Source organism: Trachurus japonicus, chromosome 7 (genome assembly GCF_045865225.1).
Source record: "Trachurus japonicus isolate A0001 chromosome 7, Traja_1.0".
Taxonomy (NCBI): domain Eukaryota; kingdom Metazoa; phylum Chordata; class Actinopteri; order Carangiformes; family Carangidae; genus Trachurus; species Trachurus japonicus.
The window spans coordinates 18551218-18573725 of record NC_140913.1 but is presented as its reverse complement, the minus strand read 5'-3'; the positions used below and the strand labels follow the sequence as shown (position 1 = coordinate 18573725).

The 22508-nt window shown below is 42.5% G+C and overlaps 1 protein-coding gene across 6 annotated transcripts; it reads left to right on the top strand.

The window, feature by feature from the left end:
• Positions 1 to 332: 332 nt before the first annotated feature.
• Positions 333 to 22473, top strand: ampd2b (adenosine monophosphate deaminase 2b). Of its 6 annotated transcripts, none has more exons than XM_085781802.1 (19): positions 8920 to 9035; positions 9254 to 9389; positions 13650 to 13774; positions 13875 to 14005; positions 14104 to 14172; positions 14268 to 14370; positions 14511 to 14688; positions 15623 to 15764; positions 15916 to 16005; positions 16133 to 16262; positions 16368 to 16562; positions 16704 to 16835; positions 16969 to 17132; positions 17885 to 18011; positions 18123 to 18286; positions 18373 to 18493; positions 18581 to 18754; positions 20423 to 20533; positions 20651 to 22473. In XM_085781802.1, the coding sequence occupies exons 3-19, from the start codon at positions 13745 to 13747 to the stop codon at positions 20864 to 20866; spliced, it is 2277 nt and encodes a 758-aa protein (XP_085637928.1). In that variant the 5' UTR covers positions 8920 to 9035; positions 9254 to 9389; positions 13650 to 13744; the 3' UTR covers positions 20867 to 22473. The 6 variants fall into 6 exon arrangements, with proteins under 6 accessions (XP_085637927.1, XP_085637932.1, XP_085637928.1 ...); XM_085781804.1 differs by having other exon boundaries at positions 8941 to 9035; positions 9257 to 9389; XM_085781805.1 differs by having other exon boundaries at positions 8958 to 9035; positions 9247 to 9389.
• The last annotated feature ends 35 nt before the right edge of the window (positions 22474 to 22508 follow it).

Below are 22508 nucleotides of genomic sequence, written 5' to 3'. Positions count from 1 at the left end.
GCCCACACAGATTTGTGGTTGTCACGGCAACAGCAGAACTGCACTCTGCTGGCGCTGTGTGTTTTGTACCCTGCGTGTAAATGCGTTTGTGTGTCTTTTGTATGTGTGTGTGTGTGTGTGTGTGTGTGTGTGTGTGTGTGTGTACGTGGCATGGGGGGAAGCCAAGCCTCTCCATCACACCCCCACTTTCATGAGCGCTGCAGCTCAGGCACGGGAGTCTTTTGGAGGGGGCGGGGCCTGTTTCGCTGCAGAGGGATGCTCCGCTCCGCAGCCCCACACTGGACCAATCACTTTGGAAATCCCTGCTCACAGGCACGTAGCATACACATACACACACATACGCACACATATACACAGATTTACGCTGACAGAAATCAAACCCCCTAAAGCTCCTGTTATCTGTGCCACATCCTCCCTTTCCTTCTCCTTTCTGTCGTTCAACCTCCTCTCCTCTTCCTCCTTCTCCTCCTCCTCCTCCTCCTCTCTCACTCTGTAGCTCTCCGACGCTCCGTCCTCCGCAGCTCTGACTCACTCAGCTCTCCTTTTTACCCATCCGAGCCACGCTGAACCACACAACCTGGGAACATGTCCTCCAACCTGCCCCCTGGGAGCACCGCCGGGGCCACCGGGGCCAAAAGCAGCAAGCCCCTCTCCCCCTTCAGGAAGCGGGGCAGCCTGCAGTACACAGCCAGCACAGGTGAGTGGAGGGAGACTGGGGCTGAACAGTGAGAAGAATCTCACATGAACTAAACCTGAGGTAGTAAAGCTCTGCACTGTGCATCTTTGACTTTTTGTACAATTTCATGTTTGGAGTAGTTGTAAATTTCACTCGCGAGAGAAGCAGACACAGGCTGCAGCACTTTTTTGTCTGCGAGTAGTTTGGGGAAATGCAAACCTGTTGATTAGCGAGGTGCAGCAGAGGAGGATGCGCTCTGTGGTTGATTTCAGCATTCATACCCCGCAGTTTCATGTCAGTGTGCCGGCTTCTGGTTTTTCCTTCATCCCTCTTTTCCAGGCTTATTTTTGAAAATACATACTGTACGTTCTCCGGCGTCAGCCAGATCCTCAAAGCCGAAAGGATTAGCCAGTGCTGTAGGAAACCCTTTTCATGCGGCTGAAATATTGCAAAAATTCATATTTCATCAGTCTTCATGTTTTACCTTAAAGGATTATACTGTATGCACTTCCACGAGATGGGAACACTTTGGGTCACGACAGTCTCAGTCTCTCAAAACATATTGCATATGATGGAAAAATATATGCTCTGTCTAAAATATCGAGTTTTTTGTGTCCTGTATGGAGGCTTTTCCCTTGAGAACAGAGATGTGTTGCTTGGATAAACGTTATGATGGTGTTTTCCACACAGCCTGAGAGCAGTATGTGGCCTGGAGAGAATAATATGTAGGTTGGTACCTCAGGACTTGATCCCCTGCTGAATGAAAGGATTAGCTTCCTCTCTGATGTATGCACACACTGATCAGGCTTTCATCTGAACCACAAAGAGTGTAGAATGACCATAGGACAAAATACCAGCCATTTAAACAGCCCTCCCTCTGTTCATTCACTGTCATCTCTCAATCCAGCATTAAAAAAAAGAGCTCACTCAGCTGTTATTAACATCATGCAAATAGCGATTTTATTCAGACACCATCAGTGTCTTCACATCATGTTATTGGTTACAAATTACTCTGAGTAATATTCAGTCCCTAAGGGTTTGAAAAAAACCAAATGTAAATGTGGTGAGATAATTGCACTTGTTCCCACTGCACGTTCTGTCCTCTAAGATTTTCCAGACATGAATGTTAATATCCTGGATTAAGACACGACTGCTTATTCTAGACATCCCGAAGCTGTTGATTAAAATCTCCCCCTAATGGAGATTTTTAAAAACATCCAAATTACATAATGCACGTACAACGTTGTCCTAAAAATAGATTGTATCTTTAAAAAAAAAATCTCCCACACCCAGGTCATGTAACCACCAGGGTCGCAACAGTGACACAACAGTGCCATGACTGTGACGTTGCAGCGACTGCCAAGGGAGTCAGAGATCGATTTTTCACCCCAACCACAGCAGCTGGAAGTCTGAGTGCTTCACTATGCCCCTCCCTCCAGTCAAGATGGTCCCTGTGATTACCCTCATTTACGGCTCATAGCTGACAGCGGTTATTACACAAATTGCTCTGGAGTCTCAGAGTGGGATTAATAAATAGTTAAGCTTTTATAGCCTTTTATACTTGGCAGAGATGGATTTTTCTCTCTTTTCTTTTGTTGTAGATGTAAAAGAAACGGACACTCTGAACAGATTCTGTCCTGATGCTGACAGGATTTGATTAGGACGTCTCTGCAGAAGCACATTAAGATAACATTCACGTTTGATGCTGTTAAAGCGGTCAGGGAACCATCTGAGTAAGCAAAGATGACATTTAGGTGACTCATCTTTCTTTCTTTTGTTTTTTCAAAAGGGCGCTCGCCTCGTTTGGGGCAGACTGTACAGTACAGTCTGTGTGTAAATACTAAATGGGCGCAGTGCAAACAGGCTGCAGATGCAGGATTATTTGATTTGTTTTGCCTCTGTCTGGATGTATGCTAGTGTCATATCTTTTATGTTAAATGCATCTGTAACAAACTGATTGCCTTTCCTGTTTCTGCTGGAGCTGCTTATAACTGGACTATTAATTATAGACTGTCTGATACTCTCATTTCAGTAGTCAGCTTAATGATTGTCTAAATTAACACTTACCATGTTGAATGAGCTTTGGCCTAATAGATTGTTCTAATAACAATCCTGATCTTTTGACCTAATCTAATAAGATCTCCACTGTTCAATCAGCACAGCCGAGAGAAATCAATGTGGAGAGCTGCGGCAGGATCTGATCAGCACTAAGCGAGATTGAATCATTCACAGCTCAGCTTCCTTTAAAGGTCATGAACCCATATCCACGTAATGTAGTGCTGCATGTCTATCAGACAGCCGTTAGCTCGTTTGTGCAGTTGTTGCGTGAAGAGCTGAGCCATGGTGTTGAGCACATTATTGCAGCAGAGTGTGGAGTGAACATAGCGGGGAAGGACTGTGGGTGAATCACATCTCTGCCTGTGAAAAAGGTAGTTCTGAGATTAGCCCACCACCCACTCAGCAGTTAGTCTGTTCTGCAACTCGTGTTGTTTTACACTTGTTCCACTTGAATAAACTCAACTGAGAACAACTTCACGTAGCAGCAGATGTTTACTGACGAAAGCTGTGCAGTAAGGGACTTGAACAGACGTTATAATTATTATACAAATGAAAAGCATTAACACTCTCTCTCCCAGGAAATAATAGACTAACACACCAATTTATGAAACTTGAGCTTTTGTAAATCAAAAGGTGAAGTTAGTGAAGTGAAAGATCCTGATACTTAAAGCTGTACAGAAAAGAAAATTGAATTGTGGATCCTAACATCCACTGTGGATCCTAACATTAGTGTAATAACTCATCTATCAGACGATATAGCCCAAACTTCGTGCAAAATTCTATTTTCGAGTAAATCCGGGATGAATGTGTGGTATTTTTTTTTTCCGCATTGGATAATGCAGGCGCACGGATTATACGTCAGCCTGCTCACGATTCATCAGCCACTGATATTGGATCCGTCATCCGTCAACCAAACGTCTGAGACAAGCACACACACCGAGCTCGGTCTCGCCCCAAGCTTTGAATATCCTGCCCGCTCGATAACGACCAATCAAATTAGTTTTCCTTACTCAGGTAAATTTGTGCAGCAACTCGTGACAACTCGGCGCAACAAACAGGACAAACGGCCATTTCTGTACACCTTTAAGAAAAAGTAACATTAACACCACAGTGAAAAATAGTGCAGAACAAGTAAATATATGTGTTCATAACATAAAAAATACTATACATTTATTTTTACTCCTTTGCCAGACGCTTTTGTCCAAAGTGAGTTACAAGTAAAGGATGTCAGTGCTTCAGCACAGGAAGAGACCTTGGTCTAGGCACCAGTTATTATATTTACAGTATCTAATAAGTGTAAGGACACCAGATGAGGAAATTCTCTGAGAGCTCATAGTACATTAGTTTGGCAGGTTAGGGTGTGAAGGTTAGGGAGGTGTTGGAAGAGGAGGTGCTCTACAAACTTTCAACAGGGTCTTGAGGAGGAACACCTCTGCTCTGATAACATATGAAATACATACATACTGTTTTTTGCATGCTGTAATTGGGGACCATTAATATTTATGTGTAAGTAGCATTAGGTACAGATATATTTATTTTCTTACCTTTGGCTAGTTTAACACAGATTTGCTTCTTATTTTATAGTCTGACCATATACCTTGTATCTGCAACATACAATTACGAAAGAACAATATGAAATGTTGTGGTGTGGAAGTGTTATCTTGTACAAGAGCGTAAAACATTAGAAACACTATGATTTATGGCCATTCAAACAGTAACAGCAGGTTGATGATGGACTCTAAACACACTGCACTTCGCCCACACCTCGTTCACGCCTCCTTTGGTTGTGTCACACCTGTGTCATCATTACATGGCCCACACAGTGTCAGGGTCTGTGCAGTGAACAAACATGGCAATGACAGGTTAAATGTTAAGCCCCGTCACTCCCCCCCCTGAAACACGGTGCATAATAGCTCAAATTGTAATTAATGATCAACTCGGCCCAAACACACCTTCAAGTGATAACCGGCAGTCAGTCGCTCCTCGAGTGCATCTACAGTTACAGTACGCCTGTGCCGTCTCGGTGGCGCACGAACATCTGGCCAGTTAGCGACCGCATGGACTTGTGCCCTGGGTGGGACCACATCTCTTTGTTGCATTGTTGCTCCTACATAATGGTGTGTTGATGCCGCCAACATCCCACCGCAGAGACACCTGATGCCAGCTGTTGTTTGCAACGCGTCAATCTGTGAAGAGTCTTGTTTTAAAGGTACAGTTTTCTGTTTTGGTAACACATTACTTTGAGTCACTCTGTAAGTGGCATGCTATACAAACCAAATATTTAATAGGTCAAAACTCAGTATAATTTTGTTGTAATCAGATATAAATAGATGGCATGTGTGTGTGTTTATGATAACTTCCCACTGTATACCTAATACAGTTGTGTAAATTGTTAACAAATATATTCCTGAACACCGATTCTTGTGAACACCCAAAATATGAGTCAAAAGATTTAATATAGATGCCAAAAATATAGGGACTTCTCCCGAAAAATAAAAGTATTTGAGAGAAAGTTGCATAACCAGATCTCAAAGATGTAAAAAAGCACATCTTTTACTCACAGATTTTATTTAGTTTTTAGATTTGATCATGACCTTCTATGTTAATATACGTAATACGTATGTTCAAATAATTTGGATTTGGGGTAAAATTCTGGCTAATACAGATGAATCGCAGGCTTTTGAATGCAGTGTGGCGTAACGTATTGATCTCTCCTCTTCAATAGGAATCAGAGGTCGCCCAGGTATCTATAGTGATGAAAGCTTTGTGAATGTGTATACAGGAGATTTATTGATTTATTCGTTAGTCTGATGCAGTAGTTTCAGTCCACTCCGTTGGACTCCTACAACACACTGCATCATTACAAACTTACCAGAGCATCTCGATCATTATTCCATGTGTGATAGATGAGGAACTGCTGCGGGGCCTGGGTCATATTTATTCTGGCACTGTCAACCTGCTCTCTGTCATTTCTGGTGTGACATATTTAACTGTTTCTCCAGCAGTAGTAAAATAAACACTGAGCCAGGCTGTAATTTCCCTGTGATTAGAAGCAGTCTCTCGTGGTGTCCAACTTGTTGTTGTTGTTGTTAAGATGGAGCAGATTTGTTTTAGCTAATGTGATTCACTTAACTATTTTTGAAGATTAGTTGTGTAACTCACCACTGCTACTTTGTAGTTGTATGTGTGTGGACTCATTTAGCGTGTGTGTTTATTTATTTAAATGACACATTGAGTCATTTTGTTCTGACATATACTAGTAATTAAGTTCACAGTTACTCCAGTACTGAACCTAAGAACATGGTACTTGTATTATACATGAGTATTTTCCATTTGATACTTTTGAACTCCCTCACCAGTGCATTGTTCATTTGTGTGACAGCTATAGTTACCATCTAATTTACTTAATGAGCTACAGTGTTTACTCAATTAAATTAATTGGCTATTTTCATAATTGAAGTAGCCTATTATCTGCTCCTAAATTCACATGGCTGTTTTTATTTGTCATCTGTGACAGTAAATTAAAGATCTGCGGTTGTTGGACTGTGACGACACTGTGTGACTGTGAGATTTTCTGTCACTTTAAAATAAAATAAAAACATATTGTAGACTAAGTGATTAATAAAAAAAAATCAAAATAATGAAAACTTCTAAATAAATGTAGTGAAAACCTTCACAGAGACATTTTTCTTAATGAAAACGTTCATAGCACTCATTATACACAGCTATGTTTTTCTACTATGTTATTATTTTTATGAATTTCTTCAAGCTGTGGCGCTACTTTTCCTTTTATCTTACTAATATGTTATGGTGGCCCTCCCAGTCTCCAGTGTTTGGTCCTTCACTGCCTGTCCCCTGGTGTTGATGTGCGATGCAGCAGTCGGCCATCAGGGGGCGCCGGCTCTGAATCAGTGCAGCGACACTGATGAATCACTGAGCAACTGTCTTGTTTGTTGTGTTCCTCTTGAGCCCGGAACAATTTGATTACTCCTCTTGAAAGCAATTTTGTACCCTGGAAAAACCACAACAATTTAACCTTGAGAGGCAGAGAGTGGTAATTTGGTTGTAGTCGAATCACATTTGACTCTCTACAGCGCTCTGTGTTTTTTCTGTCCAGTTTGTCAACAGTGCTTTTCAAAACTGGAGCAGTTAACATGATGTTTTCAGCTGCTGGTTTATGTGTGCATTGTAGATACACAGTGTTTGGAGCTGTACTATATGTTACAATTAAACGATCAGGAAAACAACTGGCCATGTACTGACCTTTTGGACACACAGTACAATTTAATGTTGGTAAAATGTTACCAGACCATAAAGGCTCAATCTAGTGATAGTCTACCTGTAACTCTGCCAGTTTACCCACTGTGGGGTCAATAAAGGACCATCTTATCTTATCTTTTCTTATTGTCAGATTTTATTGTTACTAACATGCCATAGAGTTTCGCTTTTTTTCTCAGACTATTAAAAACTAGGCCCCGACCGATATGGGATTTTGGGGGCTGATGCATATTAGGAAATGAAATTGTATCGTTACCGATCAATTAGCCAATATTCCTCATGTAGGCCTAAATATAAACACATATTGATATGTCTGAGAAAGGATCAGCTGTTCAGCTATCAGTTTTATTGATTAGTCATGTACTAGTAAAACAATGTGTTACTTGCCTTTGGTTAAAGACAGAGACTGTAGTTTATTCACTTCTACATACACCAAGTTGCTGCTGTAAACACTGAATATTCACACCACATCCAGTCCAGTCAAATACTTGTATTTACCTCTGTTTTGTTAATATCTACAGTGTCCAGTTGTAGCCTATTAGATTTCTTTTTCAAATGAAAACAAATGTGTTGTGTTGTGCCACATTTTTTGAGATTTCCATCCTCAGTGGACTGATAGAAATGTCACAAAGTACTAAAACAGACTGACAGTTTGTAGTTGTAGTTGTAGTTGTTGTTACTGTTATTTCTGTTGCTGTTATTAGAATTGTGGCCATGACAACAAAACAGTACATTGTTCATCTTATTAAGAAAAGTGTAAGAAAACAGCACAAAGCACATATTATGTATCAGGGAAGGAAAAGGTAAAGAGTTGAGACACCTTGAGTTGAACTCTTGGACAGTTTTGAGCAATAGAAGATAAGATAGTCAGAGCAAACACTTCATACAAACTCATACTGGTCGAGCTGAAAATCATGTTTTTCTCCTTAGCTGAATGGAAATAAGTCACAGGTTTTATTAGCATTGCCTTTTGTCTTTATGGATGATACATCTCTCTGAGAAACTCTTTTAGACACACATTAAAAGGCTTTTGTTTTTCTAATCTTTTCATTGACTCAATTAAAGGTCAGGAGCTTTGTTTGGTAAACAGCTCGGACCAAAGTCTCGTGTTCCTCATCTTGCACAACCGGATGTTTTTCTCCAAATCTTATAAAAGTGAAAATCTCAGATTATTCTCATCGCTGAGGCTAACCTCTGTGTAACCACTGAAATGAGACATCGAAACACTCACATTTTTTCCACCCTCCGCTGTCAGCGCATGCAGTTGTGGCTGTCATCCAGAGAAAATTTACATGCACTGCAGAAGTATAATAAGAGGGAGAGATATGACTGCTGACTGCTGATAGAAGGCAAGGATTTCACAACGTTTATTTTTCTGTCACCAAGTTGCATCACCTCAGTCAGTTGTTGATGTGATATTTAATTTAGCATAGACGCAGCTCCGTGTTTATTTCACAGGAGGGCATGTTCCAGAAATCGCTGCTGCATCCGTAATGGGGACATCGTGCTGGCCCTTTAATTTCATTCATGTGAGAGGAGACGGAGGCAGGGTCTCATTTATTAGACAGTCATCTCCCTCAGACTGCCGCTATTCAGCTGCCAAAGAAAAGACCACGACATCTCAAAAAACCTTACTGCTGAGGCAGCGCCATCTTATTCACATACACACACACACACACACACACACAGAGACACACACATGGATGACACAAACAGCCTGAACACATGGTCCCCTCAGCAAAACACAGCACTGATGACAATGCAGTGGAGAGAGGGGTGCCGTGAGAGAAACTCTAGGCAGGAGGATCCACATCCACTGGTGATGTACGTCGTCTCCCCCCCGCCTCCTCTCCCTCCTGTGGTACGTTCCAGATAGATGTCAGAGGCATTTAAATGAGGAGGATCAGCTCCAGAGGCAGCTAGTGCAGCGACAGCTGGCCTGAACCAGGAGGCAGACAGAGCAGAGGGGGGTCACACACTGGGATGTGAGGGGGAGTTCATGGATCTGCTGGACCAGCTCTTTGTATGTATGACAGGGACAGATTAAGAGAGTAGAGGAGATGACTGTTGGACTGTGTGTGTGTGTGTGTGTGTGTGTGCTGATGTGGAAGCGAATGAGAGTGTGTGTTTTTTTCCAGTATTGTTATTTGACTGGGTGTTTGAAGTGTTTCTTTCTTGTTTCTCTCCATCCCTCCCTCCTCGCTCCCTCCAATCATGTTTAACCCCATCTTGAGAGGACAGCAGACACCATCCTGGGCTGTTTGCTGTTTGGCATGCTCCATCTCCCTGCCAGGACGGCCTCTCTCTCCCTCTCTCTGTCTCTCTCTCCTCTCTCAGCCCTGCTAGCTGCTGGTTAACGCAGGCTCTGAGGAGACAGGTACGCTCCACTACCCTCACCCTGTGCAAGAAGCAAAAATAACCCTCTAACCTCCCCCACCACCCCCCTCCTTTTTTTTTTTCCTTTTCCTCTTTCGCAGTCACTGCCACTCTCCTCTGCCTGTCCCTTGACGGCTTTGTGTAATAGCATTTACTGTGCTGAGGAGAATGTGTGTCGACTCATTGTCCCACAAACTAGCTTTCTCATGCCTTTTTGAGGATGGTGCAAAGGTGCAAGTGTGCACAAACAGACCGAGCAGATCGATAAAAATTCTGCTGACTAGACCTGGTTCTGAGGGATCTGATCCGAGAGCAGTTGTTTTCAGGGCCATCAAGGGTATTTTACCTCCATATTCTCAGTATCTCTTTTTGATTCAGTAACCCTAACCCTGCTGAGAGCAGTGAAATAAACACAGGAAGGAAGTTTCTAGTAGCAGACCAGAACTGACACTGGTTCATGCAGCTGCAGAGACAAAAACCAAAGACTTGGATGACACGTCTTGAGAGACATCAGCTGTTTGATGCAGAGCGAGTGAGAGATGCTGGAGGAGGAAGCTCATGCTTTAGAGGAGCAGAGTTAGATCCTGCTGCATTCTCCCTGCTGTGCATGTGTGTTTCTCTTTTGGGGAAGACACTCGCTGTGTGACCATGAGCAGCCAGATTTCTTCTTATGTTATTCTCCAATGTGTGTCTGCAACAATTTCTTGTGAAAAACAGGATGATAAGAAAATTGGCATTTTTTTCATGTTCATGATTCTATAGAGCTCAAATTTCTTCAATCAATGCTAATGACCAACATTTATCCAGAGCACTTAAGTATTTAAACCATTCAGTGAATTTCTGATGTTTCTTTGATCAAATGACTGGTTTTAATGTTCTGACTGATCAGTGCATTTAAGTCATGAAGCTGTGTCTAATTATTAAAATTAAGAATAATGTTTCAAGCCAACGAGTCATGAACTATTAAAACGGGCCGTGGATAAACAGCCCTAACATTAAACACAGTTTTAATGGCTGATCTGGGTACACTTTTCTTTTGCCAGAGTTTGCAGATATTTATATTGTTTTAAGTGAAGTATTGAAATATGTATTGGTATTGCAAGGATGAAAGCATATTGAAAACTTTTCACATTACCAAACCTGAAAAAAAAACATTAACAAGGAGGTTTTCATTGTCATCTTGTCTTTGTTTGTTGACAGCATTATACAGAAAGTATTGAACTGTTTTGCACCTGATTTGTTGAAGAGATGTATTGGATCATGGATCATAAATCCATGGTGCTGAGCCAGTGAATAAGGTGGATACAGGATTTTTTCTTTTTTTGTAATCTCTGTCCTCAACTTTGTGAGATTTGAAGAAGTAGTGTGCGTTTATCCGTGAGTTTGCAAAACAAGATCCTGAATCTAGTTCATATTTGTCGTTCCCCGGTACATAAACTTGTGTCAGCTGTGAGTACATATTGGTTTTACTCTGACATATTTGCTTAAGAGGCTGTGAGTAATTAGCATTTTTTGTGGGCTGAATACCAAATCTGCATGGGCAGTGGTAGCAGGTAGACGGTGGTTGATGATGTAGAAAAAGAGAGATAAAATCTGAGGTTATTTAACAATAAACACTGACAATTTTATGGAGATATTGTGAAATCATTTTCTTGTGTGAGAAAGAATTTGTGGACAACACTGAGTAATTGTAACAAGTTTCCTGAAAATGGCAGGAAATAAAAACTGAGAAGATGAATGGATGAAGTTGAGCAGGATGTCTGGTGACCCCGGGGCTCTTCCTCCCCTCGGCCTCTGGGCTTCAGATGACTTTCCACTTGTCATCTCATCCCTGAGGACCTTTTACACACACTGTCCGATTTGAGTTACAATACTCTGTATTGCTGCTGAATAATACATGTCTGTGGTGGAAGTCCCTCAGCAAGCTGATACTTTTTGACCTTGTTTTGAGGCTCGGATATGAAAGGATGAGCGGTGTAAGACTTAGTGTTGCATTCAACATGTTTTTTAGCTTCAAGTATGGTGGAGTGTGGAGATACTCAACATGCATGTTGAAGTAAACACTCATGCTGCTTTAATCCTGCTCCTATTGTATCAATAAAAGCTTCAGCCTAGATTACAATATATTCAAGTGAAACATGGCTGACTCTAATTTCTGAGTGGTTTTCTCTCTGACAGTGGGGGGATGAGTTGTTACATAATCATAGATGCTACCGATCCAAATATAGCAGCCATTAGGGGATTAGCTCCAGGTCCGGTGGGCTTGGCTAGGCTCGGCTTTACTCTGGCCCAGCATGATGTCTTTGCTGCTGGTCGCCTCCCCTGCTCTACGCCGCTGTCCGCTGTTATCACGGCAAATTGATATGCCCCAAACCGACAGCAGAGATAACATCTTAGCTGCCCATTACATTGCACAGACGTATCCCTTCTAATCACCAGAGGAACGCCTGTCTGCGGCTCCGCTTTGTGAACTTGGCCGAGGCTGGAGGACAGTTCACTCTCGCAGCCTGTGGCCTCGCTTCTCTGAGGGAAGTTAGCTACTCTAGTTTTATTTTAATGGTATCAATTCTTACTTGTATACATTATTTACCAAAAGTGTCCAGTAGAGTTTCTTCAATGCTCAGTAGTAATGCTGGTGATGAGTCTTGTTTTCTCAATGAAACGAGGAATCATTTGGCTTTTATCAACAGGCTACAATACAAGAAGCAAATCTAATCACTCTACTTTTGTTCACCTGCAAAATAAGTGATAGTCCCACCAGACTCATGAGCTAATTAGCACAGCGACGCATTGAAGAACATGAAGAACCTTGTAAACATTATACATTTTCATAAATGTTTACAATCAATTATTCAACACTGAAAGGCTCTTTTAAATATATTTACCCCCTGAAGAAGCATGTGTCCCTCAGCCTTTGCTTAGTTATTTTAATCGGAGACTGTTGTGTTTGTTTTTGACGTTGATGGTCTCCTGGTGCAGGCAAACTTGTCCTATGTGTTGAGTGGGACGTGTTGATTGGACGGTGTTAAGCAGAAGGCGATAAGCACGGGGGTCTAGCCAGCGATTACACCGTCTCCTCCTCTCTTTTCATAGCTACCACTCTTTACGCCTCTCACCAAAGGCTTTTATACCTTTTTAATGGAGCTTTTCGTCTCGTCCTAATCAGCCCAGTTAATTGGAGTCTCTGGTCTCCTTTGCTGTCCCCATGGAGCAGACAGACTCAGACATGCTGTGTTAAATAAATCAGACTTTTTAATTCAGACGGGGCACAGTACTAAAACCCCTTACAGTGTTATTGTCAGCCTGCAGGTATCATGCAGAATACCCTCTTTGACCTTGTGTGTATGGTCTATAAATACTGACAGACAACAGGCCTACTGACACTCTAGCACACGCAGGATCAAATATTTAGCAGGATACTGAATATTTCAGAGGCAGGTGCGTAGTTTCACGGGAAAGATTAATATCATTGCAGGGAGACTAAATATACTCTTGAAGGGGAAACGCAGCATGGACATAATTGTCCCCTCTACACTGTCCCCGTTTCTCCCTGAGGAATGCTTAACATGTCGGTTTTCCCCATCGCTGCTAACGACCTTGTGTCCCATCGTCCACTCACAGCCGTCCTTGTCTTATTTCCAAGGACCATCCCCCCTGTCCTTTTCCCTCCTCGTCTTTCCATGACAACCGAGTAACTTGTGTAAAACGTGAGTCTTGAAAATGGCAACAATGGAGGGTATTAGCCGGTGTATGTGCTGATGGGCTCTCTCCACCTGAATGGTCCATTGTGTCTCCAGGCACAAACAGCCGCTGAGCTCAGACTTCCACTGTTGTGCAAAGGCCGACTGACGGAGGAACAACAACGCTGCGAATCAGTTACATGTGGAAGGAATGGAAAAATCACAAAGTTAAAAGCAGCTTTTTCACACTCACCATGAGCTACTTGATCTGATTCATGTTTATTTCTAGCCCAGTTTTTCCACGCGGGATGAAAGGAGAAGATATTTTCTATTTTTACCATGGTTGATAGGCTCATTGACAGTTAATGGGACACAGCTGTTGCAAGCAAAAACTGTTTATTTTTATGAAACATCCAAACAGAAATGAGTCGCCGCTACTTGTCTGACTCGTCATTAAAAGAGTTTGTGTGCTGTTCTTCTATTTTTGAGTCTGAAAACAAAGCTTGGATTATTCCTCCATAGCCATTTTTTTCCATCACTTGATAATTTCTTCCCTTTCTGTCCCCCTCTTTTATCTCCAGTCGATCTCCGTGGTGCCCGCCACCTCCTCACTTCCCAGCATTCCTTGCCTGGGATCCCTGTGGCCTTGAAACAATCCATTGACCTGCGAACATCCATGGACGGGAAGTACAAGGAAATTGCCGAAGTCAGTGCTCAGCTGCTATTCTAATAAATTAAACCTTACTTTATGCTTATGCACGGCTTTCATAATGTTGTTTACACTGTGTGTTTGCCTCTGTTTGAAGGAGCTGTTCTCTCGCAGCCTGACGGACAGTGAGATGCGCAGCGCCCCCTATGAATTTCCAGAGGATAGCCCCATCGAACAGCTAGAGGAGAGACGTCAGCGCCTTGAGCGGCAGATCAGCCAGGATGTCAAGTAAGTGAAGGATGCAGATGGTTGATAATATACAAACAAAAGAGCGTGTTTGCAGTCAGACTCTGCACTGATGATCCTACAGTGAGCTCTGTCCTCAGGTTTGAGCCCGACATCCTCTTACGAGCCAAACAGGAGTTCATGAAGACTGACAGCGCCACTGACCTCGAGTGAGTGTCGCCCCCGGCTGCAGTCGACAGTAATTAGCCTTTAAACTACCAGAGCAGACAGTGGAACAGTCATGTATTTGTTGATCTGTCATTAGATATATGAAGGAGCAGAGCCAGGCTCATGACCTGCTGGAGAGAGAGCAGGTCCCAGAGAGAGAGTACCAGAGAGTCTCTATTTCTGGAGAGGAGAAATGTGGGGTAAGTCGCTGCAGGAAGGATGGACGGAGAACTAGAGTCAAGTAGAAGTATTTTTCTTATTGCACCACAGTTACCATTTTGTTTTTATTCTTTGCTTCTGTCTTCCTTTTCCTTCAATTCTTCTTCTATCTTCTATGCAGGTTCCCTTCACAGACCTGCTGGACGCCGCCAAATGTGTGGTGAAGGCTCTGTTCATCAGACAGAAGTACATGGGTCTGTCGCTGCAGAGCTTCTGCAGGACCACCTCTCGCTACCTGCAGGAGCTGAGCGAGAGACCCCTGGACCTGGACATCTACGAGGAGGAGTTCTCCACCGCAGGTGCAGCACGTACACATGGTCGCGCCTGCACCAGCACACTAATGTAGTCACACCCTGTGCACTCAAAAACAAACTAAGGAGGTCCTGGTTTGACTTAGAGTCAGTTGTTGAGTATTAAAATCATCGATTCATGATGAATTTAGGGAATTGCTGCTATTTTGTTTTCATCGTATATTGAATATGGATGATTCTGAATATGCAAATCAGAGGTTGAGTTTGATCCCCAGGAAACCTATGATTGATATTTTTGATTTTTCTTTTTTTATATATATATATTTTGGGGCTTTTGCCTTTAATTGATAGAAAGAGACAGGAAATGGGGAAGCAGAGAGAGGGGGAATGACATGCAGCAAAGGGTCACCAGATTCTGGCTTTGAAGCGGGGCCGGCTGCAGCGCGGAGTGTAGCCTCTGCAAATGGGGCACCTGCTCAACCAGAGACGTTCTATATTGTACTGTGGCTCAACCCACTGAGCTATACAGCGGATATTTCATAAAACAAAAATAATAAGTTTATCAGTTTAGTTCTGATGATGAAAAATAATGTATTTACTTCAAAGAATTTAGTAATCTATACAGCATACAACAAGACAGACGGACATGTAACAGATGCTTTATGACAGAAAGAAACAACAATGTAACATGAATCCAAATAATTATCATAATATTAAATTTGAATCAAAATACTCGCTGTGTTGACACTGAAACAATTAGTAATCCGATGTCAATATGACAACAAGTCATGTCATGGGCCATGTGCTCTACTCTCAGATTAAGACATGAACGGACACACCCACTGGTTTCACAGTCCATCTGTTTACACCGCCTGCCGCTGCGACAGCCTGTTGAGGGCTGCGTAACGTCAGACCGTCGCTGCATGTGCACCGTCACCTCGTCCAAAGCCGTGACACAGTGTGACATTCTGTCTCCTCTCAGATGCCACAGTGCACCCACCTGTCTCTGAAACGCACCCTTACGAAAACCAGGACCCTGCCAGCATGCCCCCCGACCTGGGTTACGGCTGCAAGATGGTGGACGGCGTCATGCATGTGTACACAACAAGGAGCACTATGGAAAAGTGAGATGTTTGTGATGAATCGCTCTGTACACGCATGCTTTTATCTTGTCAGTCCATAGTGTGCTACTGTAGGATGCGTGTCTGTTTTTAGACTCGGTTCGCACATTTCGTTTGGCAGCTGCTAGTGCTTCAACTTTTGTGTTGCTAACAGGAGCACAGAGCTGGATCTGCCATATCCAGACCTGCAGGAGTACATCGCTGATATGAACGTCATGATGGCTCTCATCATCAACGGCCCAGTGTGAGTTTAAGTGCAAACCATGTATGTTAGGTTTCACTTTCCATTTTCAGAACATCTCACAAACAGCACGGCACAAACCTCTTTTTTTTGTTACCCCGTTTTTTTTTTTTGTTTCCCATTGCCACAGGAAGTCCTTCTGCTACCGTCGTCTGCAGTATCTGAGCTCCAAGTTCCAGATGCACATCCTGCTGAATGAGATGAAAGAGCTGGCAGCACAGAAGAAAGTCCCACATCGAGACTTTTACAATATCCGTAAGGTGAACCTCAGAGCTGTTTCTACTTTGGCCTTTCAATTAAACATTTGCTGTCGACATAAAGCGGGGTCCAGTAGTGTATCATTTTTATACTGTTTGCCTGTTCAGGTTGACACACACATCCACGCCTCGTCCTGTATGAACCAGAAGCACCTTCTGCGTTTTATCAAAAGGGCCATGAAGAAGTATCCCAAGGAGATTGTTCATGTGGAAAGAGGCAAAGGTCAGACACTGATGGAGGTGTTTGAGACAATGAACCTGACAGCCTTTGACCTGAGTGTGGACACCCTGGACATGCACGCAGTAAGTGACGTCCATGAGGAGTAGATAAGGAGCTAATCATTTCAAAGGCAATGCCTGGTTAAGATACAGTATGTACCACCATGTTGAAATTACATAATCTATCTAAAGATGTAACATAGTTATTGAATTGTTTTTTTGCAGGACCGTAACACTTTTCATCGATTTGATAAGTTCAATGCTAAATACAATCCTATCGGGGAGTCCATCCTGAGAGAGATCTTCATCAAAACGGACAACCACATTGAGGGGAAATACTTTGGTCACATCATCAAGGTGCTCACTCGATGCCTAAACTATCACTTGCACCTTTAAAATCAGCCTTTAAACCAGGTGTCCTCTGGTGCCCACAGCTGACTGCATGTGCAGCTGGCGCCCTCTGCTGACTGCTTGTGTCACTGCTTCTCAGGAGGTGATGGCTGACCTGGAGGAGAGCAAGTACCAGAACGTGGAGCTCAGGCTGTCGATCTACGGCCGCTCCAGAGACGAGTGGGACAAGCTGGCCAAGTGGGCCGTCAAACACCAGGTCTACTCCACCAACGTGCGCTGGCTTGTGCAAGTGCCACGACTCTTGTGAGTTTCCCCGGTGCTGGAAAATAACTACATACACGACATACAGTGGACTTAAGACAGTAATGGACGGATGTATAATATTTACACGTTATTCTATGCCACGTTATTCCTCTACATGAGGAAGTGCTTCCCTTTCTACAAATACAAATACAAAACATAGAATCAGCTTACAAATCAGTTCATAATTAAATTAATAATTAAATTAATAATTAAAAAGAATAATATAGAAAATTATAAATTCCAGTTGTATCAAACCACACACTCGAATATGAGGTTTCTACAATACCTACTACATTAATGCTGCAATTTAATACTTAGACATGAATATTAGCCTACATATTGAAATGCAATGTTCTGTAACAGAGGAGGACAGGAATTAAAGGTTCTCTAACTTTTGTGATGATAATCATCTGGGAAATAGTCACATTTCGTTTTAATGTTACAATGAAGGCATGGTGATGAATTAATAAAGGGGTGAAATTATTGTAATTTTTTTTGAGGCAAAAGTATAATAAATAAGGTGCCTTTGTAAATGTTGCTGTTGCATTATATACAGTATATTAATGTATATGTGGTTTGTGGTCCATAAGGTAATTAATGTCTAAAGTTACAGAAACCCTGATTCTGAATCTGTTTTTATTGATTTCTTTAACTTTTAAAACCTAAAATGCTTTTAGCTAATAATAATTCTTGTAGACTTTTACGACTTTGCATCACTCACTAAGCATTTTGTGTTCATCCTGGTTTTAAAGTGATGTCTACCACACAAAGAAACAACTGTGCAACTTCCAGGAGATGCTGGAGAACGTCTTCACGCCTCTGTTTGAGGTCACAGTCAACCCCGGCAGCCATCCAGAGCTGCACCTCTTCCTTCAGCACGTACGAAGTCTCTCCTCTGGATTTATGAATATCTAACGTTATTTCACAGTCGTTCAGTCGATCGATCCTTATTCAGCGGTTTCATGGATCTGCCCCTGCTCTCTCTCGCAGGTTGTGGGTTTCGACAGTGTGGATGACGAGTCAAAACCAGAGCAACATATCTTCAACCTGGACAGTCCGCTGCCAGTCAACTGGACCGAGGAGGACAACCCGCCCTATTCCTACTACCTCTACTATATGTATGCAAACATGACTGTGCTGAACCACCTGCGCAGGTTTGTAACCACCACTCAGCTGCTATGATCCACTCTGGTTGGAGAAAGAGGAGAAGATGTCACAGTCTGTGTCTTTTCTTTTCCAGGCAGCGGGGGTTTCACACGCTGGTCCTGCGCCCTCATTGCGGGGAGGCGGGGCCGATCCATCACCTGGTGTCTGGCTTCATGCTGTCAGAGAACATATCCCACGGGCTGCTGCTTAGGAAGGTGAGACCTCGGTATCACAGCATCTTCTTCAAGAATTTATGAGGAAAAGTTGAAAGCTCACAACATTTATGCCTCATGCGCTCTCAGGCTCCCGTGCTGCAGTACCTGTACTACCTGGCTCAGATCGGCATCGCCATGTCTCCTCTCAGCAACAACAGCCTGTTCCTCAGCTACCATCGCAACCCTCTGCCAGAGTACCTGTCCAGAGGCCTCATGGTGTCTCTGTCCACAGACGACCCTCTGCAGTTTCACTTCACCAAGGTGAGCGTACACAGACGGTCAAACATCTGTAACATCCTCCTTTTTAGAATTGAGATTGTTTGGAAAATGTTTTGTTAATCCTAAAATATCAATATTGTAACGAGAGAAAAGGTCAGATTTTTTATTTATCACTGCGATTAAGCCAAGTGAACAACATCCTCTTTAACTGTATGAGCTACGTGCTTTAATACATGTTTGACTTCTACCCACACATCTGGTTTCAACAAAGCAGTGATCACACTGGGGAGCCAGAGCCAGATAGTCAGTAGGTCTGGTTCAGTAGATGTCAGCTCATCAAAGTAAATCAGATTTTCTTTCACAGATAACAACATCAATATGTCTTTAAAACTCTGAGTCAAAGTAAATGAGATTTTTATAACATTAAAGACCCACTCCCATGAAAATCGTGTTTTTCGTGCTTTTCACATGTTCCTGTGGCATTTTTCTTGTGTTAGAGCACATATCAGCAGAAAAGGAAGTGCAAAATTGCATTTCTGAGTTTTTCTGCCTTCAAATTGCTGTGAATCAATGGCAGACGCAAACTGGCAGTTTCAGGGAGACTGGAGCTGACGTGTCACAGCTCCAGGGGAGGGCACTAGTGCTACAAGCTCCCGCCCCACTCTGCATCTGGCTCAGAGGTGAAAGGGTTGGCAGCTCGGTGGAGCTGTCAAGGTATAATAGGTATAGCTCACCTGGTAGAGCAGCTTGCACCGTGAGCAAGGACTATGTTCCAGTCTGGGATCGAATTCCAGTGTGGAGTTTTACGTTAAACGCGCTGAATCTGTAATTGTACAATGTCCAGCTGTCAGCAAGCGGGGGGTGGGGTGCGAGGAGGTGGCTGGGCGGGTGCAGAGCAGCACAGTCTCCGCCCACCCTCCAGAGGCGCATTGCTAATGTGCATGGCTAATGAGCTGGTTTTAAAATGACCGAAAAGGGTCGCGGGAGTGGGACTTTAAGCCCAACTGTCAGTATGTCTAATCTTTCACACCCATGGGAGGCTTTGGCCTTAATCTTCACGCAACCTTGACAAATTACGTCCTAGATCTTAGTCTCTTGGTTTCTATCTGTGCAAAAGAACTCAGGATCTTCACTGCAACAGCTGTTTCACATTTGTGTGGTTGGCTGAAATGTCTCCCACACAAAAGTTACTCCTACAAACCTTATGTTGCCTTTTTCAAGCAAATAAATAAAGAAATAAAATGTGAGTCAAAAAAAAAAAACCTTGCTGCCAGAGTCTGTCCATCCCAGATGGAATTCAGATTAGGATTCATTGGAAACAACGATGCTAGATCTACTGGATACTAGGAAAGACAAAAATCTGTGGGTGTGCTGTGTTGCAGGTCTGTCTCCAGTGGTTAATTTTAGATGAAACTGTGAAATGTATCACTAAATCAAATTTACTCTTACCCACACAATAACCACAAGGGCCAAACAACCAACCAGGGCTGAAATCCTGAAACAAGGCAAACAAAACTCAGTCAGGCAAAAAATGTCTGAAGCTATGACAACAATTCAGTTGGAGGAAAAGAAGCATATTGCCTGTTTTTTGTTTTGTTTTTTAATTGTCAACAACATTTCTACACTAAATGTTACAGTGTTTTTCCCTGAATTAAAATGATGTCTTCTGAATCAGCTTCAACAGTCAGTTTGATTTCTGGCTCTGTGCAGGAGCCCTTGATGGAGGAGTACAGCATCGCTGCTCAAGTGTGGAAGCTGAGCTCATGTGACATGTGTGAACTGGCCAGAAACAGTGTGCTGATGAGTGGATTCTCCCATAAGGTATCAGTTATCCTGACACTAACATTACACAATATCTAGTTCGACTGTCTCCAACTACACCGCCCACTCCTCAGTTTGTTATTCTGCTGACAGTTTAATTTCACTCCTCTGGATCAGGTGAAGAGCTACTGGCTTGGCCCACACTACATCAAGGAGGGACAGGAGAGTAATGACATCAGACGCACCAACGTTCCCGACATCCGCTTGGCGTACCGCTACGAGACCATGTGTGAGGAGCTGAATCTAATCACGCAGGCGATCCGCACGGATGAGCTGGAGACCATCGAGGAGGAGGGCAGCCTGTGCATGGGAGCCGTGCAGGCAGAGAAGTGAACGAGCAGCACAACAACGCAAAGAAAATTCTCACTACATTCCCTGTTTTCACATCAGGACTTTGTACAGATTTGCATTTCAACATATCACACCTGTGAAAAGAGAGAAAAAAGCTTTGTTATAAGAGAAGAGTTGCTACTGTGGCAGTATGAGAGAGGACCTACAATCTGTGTACCTGAGGTGTTTACGTCTTTTGGATCCTTTAAGTCGTCATCCTGTGTTAAATTTGTCGTGGTGACCTCTCCGTGTCTCTTGATCTATTTATTTTAGAATGATTATATTAGTTTCATGGTGTTTGAGCACATTTTGTCAGAGTTTCTGTACAAAGTCTGCATTTCTTTTTATATAAGCCCTGAATAATATTTGCATTTATTCAACCCATTTATAAAACATATACACTGGATCCAACACTGACTGATTGAAGAAAGAAAAATCAAACTAAATAGCTTCTTCAAAACACACAGGGCTGTAGCTAACTGAGAGCACTGAGGTCAGGTTTGTGCTGTTGAGAGGAAGCCGGAGTATCAGAGAGAAATATGTGTGCTATCTATTCTCTACCTGTAAAAATGGTGACTACTGATTCCAGTATTTATAGACCTCACATATCGAAATCTGGCTACTTTTTACTCTACAAAATAAACAACAGTGCAGTGTGAGGATGACCTTTAAACTGCATTTAGTAGGTTTATACATAACAGTTCCTGAACAGTTTAGATAAGAATTATATCACCTGGTACTACAGAGGAAATATAACCAAAGTTATGACAGTATTATTTTAGCAGCTGTTTAGTTTTTGTTTGTTGCGAGGACACGATTGCACCATATTGAGGGGTGTGGCGGGCGAGGTGGACTTTGACTGGTTTCCTCAGTATTTCTCCAGTCCTGCTTACATTCCTGACTGTCATTGTGAACTTTTGAGCAATTTAGGCTAATTTTTCTAGTCAGAGTAGAAACACTACAGTACATACTCTTTTTTGTTTGGTACAGTTGACATTTTCTCCTGTGGAGTCATCCAAAGGACAATACCTCATGCTGTATAACTGGTAGACAACTCCACATCTCCAGTTTTCCTGCTACTGTCAATGATACTACCAACGTGTTTCTTACAGCTTGTGATATTCTTGCTGTTTCTTTTACAGTCTTTACATTGATTCAGTAGAGTTGCATGAAGGCACGTCAATATTTGTTTCTGGTGTGCAGTAGTGCTACTCCTTTGTAGCATGCTATTATACTAAGTCTTATTTTGTGACATTGTTTCTACAGAACTGTAACTGATTTCAAATCATCTGTCCTTTACACACACACATATATATATATAAGGTTCACACATCTCTGAGTCATAGTCCAGTGAATGATGCATGATGATTTGTCCCTTCAGTTTAGGTCATACTAGTGCCAAACTCTATTTTAGAGAACTGAAAGTGAACTTGTCCAACTGTTTCAACCTCCTGCCTTCAGTTTTAGTCCTGGTGTTATTGTAGGGCCATTTGTTGGTATTAAAAACACTACATGCCCCTCCTAGAGAATTATATGTGCTGTTTGTGGAATATTATTTAATAACATTTGTGTCTATGAAGAATAAATGTTGTTCATGTTCAAGTGACTGCTTTTCTTCCATTTACAATTAGTCACAAAGTGAGTA